General features: G+C 50.4%; 1 protein-coding gene across 1 annotated transcript; it reads left to right on the top strand.

Annotated features, from left to right (window-relative positions):
* Nucleotides 1–2,849: 2,849 nt before the first annotated feature.
* SP7 (Sp7 transcription factor) lies at nucleotides 2,850–9,206 on the top strand. Its single transcript, XM_006883895.1, has 2 exons — nucleotides 2,850–2,898; nucleotides 7,905–9,206. The coding sequence occupies exons 1-2, from the start codon at nucleotides 2,878–2,880 to the stop codon at nucleotides 9,177–9,179; spliced, it is 1,296 nt and encodes a 431-aa protein (XP_006883957.1). The 5' UTR covers nucleotides 2,850–2,877; the 3' UTR covers nucleotides 9,180–9,206.
* The last annotated feature ends 1,377 nt before the right edge of the window (nucleotides 9,207–10,583 follow it).

Genomic DNA, 10,583 nt, shown 5'->3' with positions numbered 1-10,583 from the left:
CCTAACCTTATCTTTCCTATCAACCTCTTTCATTTCCCTCTCTTCTCCAATCTAATCTGAGCCCCAACACTTTCTTTTTTCTAAACTCTTCTCCTCTGCCTCAGTTTCCTGCCTGATCTAACTAGTACTTAGATTTTTTTTGTTTTGTTGTTCTTCTGAAAGTAGAGTTTTTCTTCAGAGCTTCCCACTCTTCCCAACATCTGAGCTGGGGACCCCAGGAATTCAACTGTCACCTCAGGCTCAGGTCCCCCACCACCACCAGGAGGAGACCGTGAGGTCACTGGGACACCCCACCACGGGCACTTCCTCTTGGGCAGACGGGTGGGGTGGCCCTTGTAATCATCGGACACAATTATGGACTATTTATACTCCATCCCCGCCCCCCACCTGCCAAGCTGTTTAACCCTCCACCTCCTCCAGACCTGGCCTTGCCTCCGGCTCTTTTCCTTGTCCTTCTAAGCTATTGTCTCATCTTTATTCCACTGGGCAGCTTCTGTACCCTTTTTAGATTTTTCTGCTCTTTTTTAGAAATTCACATCTCTGGCTAACTGTTTCCTCTTCCTTTGTCTTTCCTATATTCTACACTTTCCCCTCTTATGTTGTTATAGTTACTCTGGGTATCTTTCTGTATTTTGTTCTTGCTTCTTTCTTTTAGACTGCCAGTCAGTGACGTTGATCCCTTAACTCTTTCGTCAAAAATTGGGTTAAAAAAAAACCCCAAACAAAACCAACTTGGGTTCATGGGATTTCTTGGGAGAAGTCAAAAGGGGCTGGAAGCCAGAACTCCTGGATCCCATTCTGAACTGTGCTACTACTGCCAGCTGGTTAAACTGAGGCTGCTGTGTAATTCTCCCCAGATCTCCCGTTGTTTCTTCTTTTCCCCTCCCCACTTTCCCCTTACAGAATTAAGAAAGCAAAAGAAGCCTGGAAGTGGGCACTCAGTTGTGGTCAAAAGAGAAAGTGAGGGGACTGTGTTGAGGAGTTAGGAGGATGGGAAAGGACAACGCTTCATTCCTCTGCAAGGCAGGGCTAGGAGGGGGCAAGAGGTGTGTGTTGAGAAATAACTCGTGAAACAACCCCAGCTGGCTGGGCCCCTCTGTGGGGGAGATGCTGGTTCTACCACTTGGCTGCCTAGTCCTTTCTCTCCCATAAATTTACCTAAGGGCCCAAGTTTCAGTTAATAGATTTTTTGGAGTTTCCTCTCTCCCAATCTGGTTGATATTCTTTCTTGTTTTATCCTTTTTGGTGAGAAGTCAAAGCTTAAAATTTTGCCTTCTTCCATGCTTCCATTCTTCCTGTTGCAGAGGGAACTGATGCACGGTAATGACCAAGGCATCAGGAGTGTCGTCCCAGAACAGCACATATCACTCCTCAGCGCTCTGCACCAAAATGTGGAGATTAGCTCTGTGGTCAAAAGGGACCCAGGAAGAGTCACTAGCAAGGACATTTTTTTGGGGGTGGGGTGGGGGGGATTGTTGATCCAAATAGGTGAGGCTCAGGCACGAACAAGTTGATTCAGTTACCTTCAACCTCTACCCTTGCTCCTACTTGCCTTAAATTTTCTCAGAATCAAAAGACTCAAGTTCTGGTCCCCCAAAGTGAGGTAGATCTAGGATGTTACTTCCCAGCAGTGAAATTGAGGCATTAAGGAGAAGATTAGATTATGAACTCCCCAAGGCTGTGCTAAGCGCCCCTCTCCCACTCTATTCCCTTCAGGCCTTACTCTGGAAGCCACCTCAGTGACCTGAGAATTTGGGCAGCAGAAGCCACCAACCCACACAGCATGTGTGCATGGACACACACACACACACACACACACACCCTCTTTCTCTTTCTCTCTCATCAAGGGATGGGTGCTGGGGAAGTAAGCATCACTGCGGCCAACTTGGGTGTGAGTGTGCTTCCAGCCCTGTTACTGTGCGCATTTATGCGTGAGTTCGTCTGTGTTCATTCATGACAGTGGCTGTACTCGTGTGGGTAGTACTGTGCGTTTATACATGTATCATCCCTGTGCTCTTCCATGAGTGTGTATGTCAGTGTGTTCCAGTCTCTCTGTGTGAGTGTTGTCCCCAATCCCCCATCCCCCCCCCTGGATCTCTAATTAGTGGTTTGGGGTTTGTTCCTTTTCCCTCCTGTTCCTTTCCTCGGCGGCGGCAGCAGCAGGAGCAGCCTCAGCGGCAGCAACAGCAGCAGGAGCAGCAGCAGCAGCAGCCGATCAGCAAGACTCTGGAGTCAGAGTAGGATCTTAGAATCGGAGCCCGAGTGGGAATAGGAGTGGAGCTGGTCTAGGAGAGGAGCAGAGCCTTTCCAGGACTCACAGGCCACCCTTTACCTGCACCCTCATTACCAGATCTCCAGAGAGGAGAGACCCAGGACACCCAGTCCCAGACGCTACTCAGGTACATGATACCACAGATGGCTATGGGAATACTAGGGGTGTACAGGACACCTGGGTCCACCATTCCTTTCACATTTCCTCTCTCAGCAGCCCCTAAGGAAGCCCTAACAATTTGCCCATGTTCCTATTTCCCCTTCCATGTTTCTCTTCCCTACCCTGGGTGCCCCCTTTTCTCCTCTCCCTCCTAGATCTCTTCTTTGGGGAGCTCAGCAAATGGAGCAGGAAATTTGGACCCTCTGCCTCCCTCTCTCGCCCTCCTCATTGGATCTGGAGCCTTCTCCACTGGGAAAGCTGTAATTAGAGGGTGGATCCCTACAGACAGAGAGCAGCCCCCCCACCCCCACCCCCTAGTCCCTTCTAACTTTAGATCTCTTCTCTCCCATTCTCCCTCCCTCTCCTCTCTCTCTCTCTCTCTCTCTCTCCCGGCTCAGCTCTCTCCATCTGCCTGGCTCCCTGGAACCCAGTTCCCCAGCCTCAGGATGGCATCCTCCCTGCTTGAGGTAACTGCCCCTTCCTCCCTTCCAGGAAAGCAATGACAATATTAATAATGGCTCAATCCCTGCCCACCCAACCCTCAACTCATACACAGGAGCTATGGTGCTTGCCACTTCCAGGGGTCCCTCTGGTGAGGGGAGAGAACTGGGTTCAAAAGAGGGGAGGCCAGAGGAGACAGAAGCAGAGGACAAGAGAAGGGGAGGATAAAGCAGGACCAGGAATGAGAAGGCAGTTCAAAGAAAGGTGAGAAAAGATTATATTAGAGGAAAGCTTGGAGACTAGGGTTAGCCAAGCACTCCAACTCTAAGGAGTGAGAAAGGAGTGAAGAAAGGAGGGAGAAGAGGTGGGGAGAGGATAACTTGGTAACCGATAAGTGGAAAGGTAGAGGGCAGAAAATACTGGTTGGACACGGAGTTACAGTAACTGGAGACAGTTCTTTGGGGTGCTGTCTCCTGGGACGCCTAGCCTCAGCAGCATCTTCTCTGTCTGTGTGTGGGCAGGGGGCTGGGCCTGGAGCCCGATTTGTGTAGGAAAGGAGGTGGGCTATGAGAGAAGGAAGAAGGGCAGTCCTGTGCATGGGGAGTGGGGGGGTTGGTGCTGGCCAGGGGAACTGAGCCCAGGCCTGACAGGGAACCAAGGGGGAGGGACAGGGTCTGAGGCCGCCTGCCCGGCTCACAAATATTTAGCTTTCAGCCAAAGACAAACTCAGCTCTATTTTGGGAGTGGGAGGCTCCAGGGCGGACTGGGCCACTTCCCCTCCAGGCTGGGACCCCAGTATCCCTTGCTTCTGGCACTGGGGATGGAGGGAAACTGAACTGCCACAGAGGGTCAGGGTTTGGATCCCTGTGAAATCACTGAGCAGCAGGGTTTCTGGAGACTCAGGGTGTGGAGCTGGAGAAGGCCTGGAGAGCAGTATCTTGTCGGGTATGGGGAACTCCAGCCAGTTTTAGTATCTTGAGTTCTCCCTGGTTCTGGGTCATTTATTCTGTTTCTGTCTCTATCTCTGTCCTACAGGAATTTGGGGCCATGAGCCAGCCCTGAATGCCAATTTCCTTCAATAACCCTGAAACTTTTCTACTCTTGGGCCCTTTCAAAACCCCCATCTCTGCCCCTGATGTCCTAACTCAGGTCCCAGGGATGATGGGTCCAACAGGAGGCAGATTCATTTACCTGTAGGAGAGGATGTATGAGATGGAGTGAGTCTTCACTCTAACCTAAACCTACATTCACTGGCCTGAGTGTATGTGCAGGTGTTAGAGTGTAAACTAATTAATGTGCCTGCTTGCAGCTGACTCTCTGAGAGGATAGGTGTGCATGTGTGTAAGGCTGTGCTAGCTGGGTATCTGCTAGTCTTATTAAGGAATAATATTCCAAGGGCTGGGTGGTGTACTTGGAGGGCTGTGAGAATGAGGTTGTGAATGAATTTGAGGGAATGGCAGGTAAATCAATAGGGTACCATGCCTCTTGTCACTGGTCTTTCTATGTAATCAGGGTGAGCCAAGTACTATACCCCAGCAGCAACTGGGGTCAATTGCCTACCATTCCAGGTCTCCAGGGAGCTTTATATTGAGTCACTGTGGTCCTGAGGAAGCCGGAGGAATAGGTGCATGGAAACTGTAGGTCCATCCAGGGCAAGAGCAGTGTCAGGAGGTGGGTATCATGCCAGAGCTGCCAGCGTGGCATTGGTGCCTGGGGGAGGGACTGGCCCAGGGACCTGCTGGAAAGACATGGGATAGGGACAGCACTTAACAAGAAGAGCATGTAGAGGAAACTAGGCTTGCATGTCCCCTTACCCCCTGTGAATAGAAATGGCCCCAAAACAAAGATGCCCTGGTCCTTCCACTCCTTTTGGCTAGTTTTTAGAGACCTGGGGCTTTAATAACCAACTCTGCTATCACCAGCAGGATTCCTCTGCCTGGTACAGGCAGGTTCTCTGGCAGTGGGAAGAACTTGAGGTTCAGAAAGGGAAACAGTTGCTGCTTGATGAGAGGCTCATCTGATCCATACAAGGACAGAGAGTCTGTACAAGGATACAGGGAGGATGGAGAAAAGGGGAGCTAGGTGGGACTGGATAATTTTGAGAAGTACCTGGAAAAGATGAGAACTGGAAGCAGATTGGTCAGCCCCTAGATATACGTATGGAGAGCCTTTCCAGGGGAGTTGGGACTCCTTCCTCTCTATCCCACATCAGGATGAAAGAACAAGAATCTCTTAGCTTCTATTTTGTTCTTTCTCTATAGACTCCCTCTCCAGGACTTAAGGCATTTTTTTTTTTTAATTGGATGATGGAAAAGGGAGGTGGTCAAGGAAGACAACTAGAAAACTGGCTTCCTGGGTCCTGGAGAGGTAATACATTTATCAAACATGGGAGAGCACACTCAGAACCTTTAACCAGGAACCTCTGCTCAATTCTCAGAGGAAAACGAGAGAAGGAAACTGAGGCTATCTATGGTGAACATAGCCCCAAGCCTAGCTTTTGGTCTCCAGCACAGAACAGCCTCAAGAATGGGCCTTGCTTATTCTTCCCTGTCCTCAGGGGTCCTGTAGGCTTTACTTCCCAGGACTGGGGTCTCCTGTTGGCTTGGGGCTGCCTGCCTTCTTTCACCACTCCTCCTCTCCCCACAGCTGGGTGGGGTCCCTGGGCTTGGCTGAGGCCCCTGTGGCCACAGTGTGAGGGCCGGGTGGGGGGATGGCGTCGGCGTTTTTAAAAATAAACCGACCGCAGGGAAACCAACGGAGCCGGGCTGGGCTGAGGAGAGGAGGAGGGGGCGGTCAGGAGAGAAGAGGAGGGGGGAGTGGCCTGGTCTGGGGGTTTTCTTGGGCCTAGCACGGTGGTGGTTTTCTCTTAGGTAAGAAGTCAGCCTTCTTCCTTCTTCCCTTCCTATTTTCCCCACTTCATTGCCATCCTCTGTTTTCCTTAGCTTTCCTGTACCAGTCTTTTCTCTCACCTCTCCTTCTTTGTTTATTCAGCTTTCCTCTCCCCGCTTTTTTGTCCTTTTTTTTAAACCTTTCTGCTTTTTTGGGTCCCTACCCATTTCAGTCTTTTAATGTTGATTTTCCATCTCTGTTCTTTTTTCCCCTCATCTCTGTGAGACATTTATGTCAATCCCTCATCCCTGCATATGCCCCTTGCTCTTCATGTGTCTTGGTCTCTGCCTTTCCCCTTCACTCCATTTTTCTATGTCTTTCTTTTAGGATTTGATTCTTGTCTTAGCCTACTCTCTGCTTGGAAGATCACAGCCTCCACACACTGGGAGGGACCCTAGGGATTTAGTAGGGCCAAATTTAGGATAGCTTTAGGCATCTCTAATTTGGGAATCCATGGAGGTAACTCAAGGTGGGTGGGCAGCAGTTTTGCTTTGTGGAGCATTCATACACCTCTCCACTGTAACCTTAAGACTCTTAACCTACTTCTAAGATTAAAATCATGCACACGCACATCTAGGGGTTATCAGGAAGAGCTGTGGACCCTGACTTTTTGGGTTCCTTCTCAGCCTCCTTGGGAAATCACCAGGCACAGTCTCTAGGGTGGCATGAATGGTCTATGCTTGACTATCAGTCAAGAGGCTGGTGATATGAACTTAGTAGTACTTGAAAAATTAAGGTTTGGCAATTTGCATCTGTAAAGCTCTGAGCCAAGAAAACCCTACAGAGCTCAGATTTACTTTGTAACCCGTGGGGTCACCACGAGTCAGAATTGACTCGATGACAACAGGTTTTTGTTTTATTTAATCAAGGAACTGCACAAGATCAACTCTTGAGGATATTTTTTGGGTCATTTTTAGTAATGGATACTTATTTATGCTAAGGATGCTGGAGCACACTTCTTCCTGGGATTTCCTGAGGCTGATCCAGTGAGGGCATCAGGAACTCTTAAGTGGTGTTGATTTTGAGAGTGGTTTGACCTGCCTTTTTTTCTGGCAGCAGCAGCATTAAGATGATACCTCTGTGTTTCTAAAAGATCTCATGCTCTGTATATGCATACTTTGTCTAACTCACATTACAGAAGAACGATAAGGAACTACCTTTGTAGGCTGCCTGTTAGTGGACACTCAGGCATGGAGAAATGTGGCTGTGAGACTACTGTGAGCCTTGGAGGGGCCTGAGGGACTTGAGCTCCTCCCCGCCTCCCAAAGGGGTACAGCCTGGCGCCACAAAGCAGGAGGTGCCCACTACCCGCTTGAAAGACATTCTTGCCTCAGCCACAGTCCTGGCTTGGCGGTAGCCCTATTCCCTCTCAATGTCCTAGTGTCTCTGCCACTACCCCAGAGTTCCTGCCAAGAGATTCCTTACCAGGGACATAAGGACTGACCTTAGGGAGACCAGGTCATTGCCTTAGTCAGGAACTGAAGCAGAGGCAGAAAGTGGAATGTGGAGTGACATCAGGAAGATCTGAAATGGGAGAAAACTCCTAAAACCTACTTTCACCTCATGCTGCTCTTCACGCACAAGCTTTTCCTCCACACCCTTGCTCCTGAGCTTTGCTCTAAAACTACGTTTAGGGAGAGGTTTTCTCTTATTGCCATCGAGTTGAAACTGACTCATATAGCTGACTTTCCTGTGGGTTTTCAGAGTGTATAATAACACAGGAAGAGATTGCCTGTCTTTCTCTCATAGAGGAGCTGGTGGATTTGATTTGTCTACCTCTGGGCTGGCAAGGGTTAGACTCTCTTACCTCACCCAGGTATTGCTTCTATTTCTGCTCATCTCATAGCTATTTAAGAACAGTCTTTAGTTGCTAGAAGGCCCCATGCACACTCCTAGAAACCCCACAATGATTTCCACCTCCTGCCTTCTGGGGTGGGGCACTGTGTTACAGACCTAGGCCACTGCTTTCCTTCCATGATCCCATCCTGAATCTGCCCATGGTCCTCACTGGCCCTTATCTAATTTCCTCTACCATCAACTCTTTCCTGACTGTCCTTTTCTGTTATCCATGTGTCTAGAGATCATCGTCAGGGTTTTCCTTGCCTCTCTACTAGCCCTAAGTGGTGCTTCCTTTTCCCCACAGGAGGAAGCTCACTATGGCTCCAGCCCCCTCGCCATGCTGACGGCAGCTTGCAGCAAATTTGGTGGCTCCAGCCCTCTGCGGGACTCAACAACACTGGGCAAAGTAGGAACAAAGAAGCAATACACTGTGGGCAGTGACCTTTCGTCCCCCAAAACCATGGGAGATGCCTATCCAGCTCCCTTTTCAAGCACCAATGGGCTGCTCTCACCTGCAGGCAGTCCTCCAGCACCCTCCTCGGGCTATGCAAATGATTACCCTCCTTTTTCTCACTCATTTCCTGGGTCTACAGGCACCCAGGACCCTGGGCTACTAGTGCCCAAAGGGCACAGCTCCTCTGACTGCCTGCCCAGTGTCTACACCTCCCTGGACATGGCACACCCATATGGCTCCTGGTATAAGGCAGGCATCCATGCGGGCATCTCACCAGGCCCAGGCAATGCTCCCACTCCTTGGTGGGACATGCATCCTGGGGGCAACTGGCTAGGTGGTGGTCAGAGCCAGGGTGATGGGCTGCAAGGGACATTGCCCACAGGTCCTGCTCAGCCTCCACTGAACCCCCAGCTGTCCACCTATCCATCTGACTTTGCTCCCCTTAATCCAGCCCCTTACCCAGCTCCCCACCTCCTGCAACCAGGGCCTCAGCATGTCCTGCCTCAAGATGTCTATAAACCCAAGGCAGTGGGCAACAGTGGGCAGCTGGAGGGGAGTGGTGGAGCTAAACCCCAGAGGGGTGCAGGCACCGGGGGCAGTGGTGGTTATGGGGGCAGTGGGGCAGGGCGTTCTTCCTGTGACTGCCCCAACTGCCAGGAGCTAGAGCGGCTGGGAGCAGCTGCAGCCGGGCTGCGGAAGAAGCCCATCCACAGCTGTCACATCCCTGGCTGCGGCAAAGTGTATGGCAAGGCCTCACACCTGAAGGCCCACTTGCGCTGGCATACAGGCGAGAGGCCCTTCGTCTGCAACTGGCTGTTTTGCGGCAAGAGGTTCACCCGTTCAGATGAGCTGGAGCGACATGTACGCACTCACACCCGGGAAAAGAAGTTCACCTGCCTGCTCTGCTCCAAGCGCTTTACCCGTAGCGATCATCTGAGCAAACACCAGCGTACCCATGGAGAGCCCGGCCCTGGGCCTCCTCCCACTGGCCCCAAGGAGCTAGGGGAGACCCGCAACACAGGGGAAGAGGAGGCTAGTCAGACACCCAGACCATCCACCTCACCCACACCCCCAGAGAAAGCCCCTGGAGGCAGCCCTGAGCAAAGCAATCTGCTGGAGATCTGAGCTGGGTAGAGTGTCTCCATCTCAGGGCTGTCTTGCCAGTCTCTCCTGGCTCCACAGACCACTGCTTGCCTTTTACATTCTTTGTCCCTTGCCTGCTCCCCCACAGAGTTTTCTCCACCTCACCCCTGGACATTCTGGTACTGAGCATCTCACTGCATGCTTCTTCATGTCACTTCTCCCTTTACCACAGATCTGACTTTCAGCAAGCTCTCATCCAAGGCTCTCATCTTGGACGTGGTTCATGAAATCTTTTTTCCTTAATTCTTCCCTCACCCCAGCTCATAGCTTCTCTCGCTCCTCCTCTTGCTACTTCACCTCACTTCCCTTCCTTTTGGGCTTCCAGTTTTAAATTTTCTATCTCACCAACTCCTTGACATGCACTCATCCTTTCAAGCTTAGTTATCCTCAGCTTCCAGTCTTCTCAGCTTCTTACTCTACTACTTTCCAATCTCCAGTGCTTTCTTCTTTACCACACACAGTGATGACAATGATGATAATTTATTGACCCCTGGTGGCCCCTTCATTAGGGTCCATGGATGGGGGACTGGGGTTAGTGACCTGGCAGGGAGTGGGGTGCCAAGATGGGGGCAGACCAGTGGGGATCTGATCCCAAAGATGGGGTGACCCCAGGGTCAGGGAGGCTGCCCCTAGGCCTGTGTATTTAACCCCTTTGTTCCAAGAGTAATGAATAGTAATAATAATAATTCTATTTATCTAAGTTATGATGACGGGTCAGATAGAGTGAACTAACTGGGGAGGGAAGGGGGTCCATTTCTAAGGAAATTTTAGCCAAATGCATCTCTGTATAAACAAAGTGTTAGTGGAGATCTTGTTAATATGATTTCTATAATCAGGGTCTCAGTCAATGGGGTTGCTCTTTTATGGAATCTTTTCTTATAGGTCTATGTTAAAGAGTTGATAAGTCAATTAGGGAATAACCCTAACATCCCCAGTCCTATCCAGAAGCTGTGAAATCTCAAGTCCTATGGAGGGAGAAGGACTGGAATTTCTCCTTGCTCCCTTGATCCTAGAGCAGGGTCTTTTCACTGCTCCACAGACACCATGACCCCATCAGGTTAATCTCCTGTTGCCGTGGTTATGGAGAGCTTAAAGGTTCCATTTTAGACTTGCTCTCTTGTGAAAACCCACCTGACAGGAGGACGTTGGTTTGGAGGTGCCTTTCCTGAAGTATGTGTAGGGAAAGCTTTCTCTGGGATCAGATCAAACATTTGAGTGCCTGCTATGTGCAAGGCACTGTTAGGCCTACAAGCCATGAGAAAGAAGAAAATTACTGAGCTAGGAGGACAGAAGTCCCCCAAGTTGATTTTGAGGTGGGTCCACAAGCCCCCTACCTAGGACTTCTGATGCTCCCAACTCCACCACCAGTGACTTTTAAAGCCGCTT

This window comes from Elephantulus edwardii, unplaced genomic scaffold (genome assembly GCF_000299155.1).
Source record: "Elephantulus edwardii isolate Elephantulus edwardi_28Jun2011 unplaced genomic scaffold, EleEdw1.0 scaffold00030, whole genome shotgun sequence".
NCBI classification, from domain to species: domain Eukaryota; kingdom Metazoa; phylum Chordata; class Mammalia; order Macroscelidea; family Macroscelididae; genus Elephantulus; species Elephantulus edwardii.
Note: the sequence above shows the minus strand (reverse complement) of the source record. Positions and strands in the feature narration are given on the sequence as shown.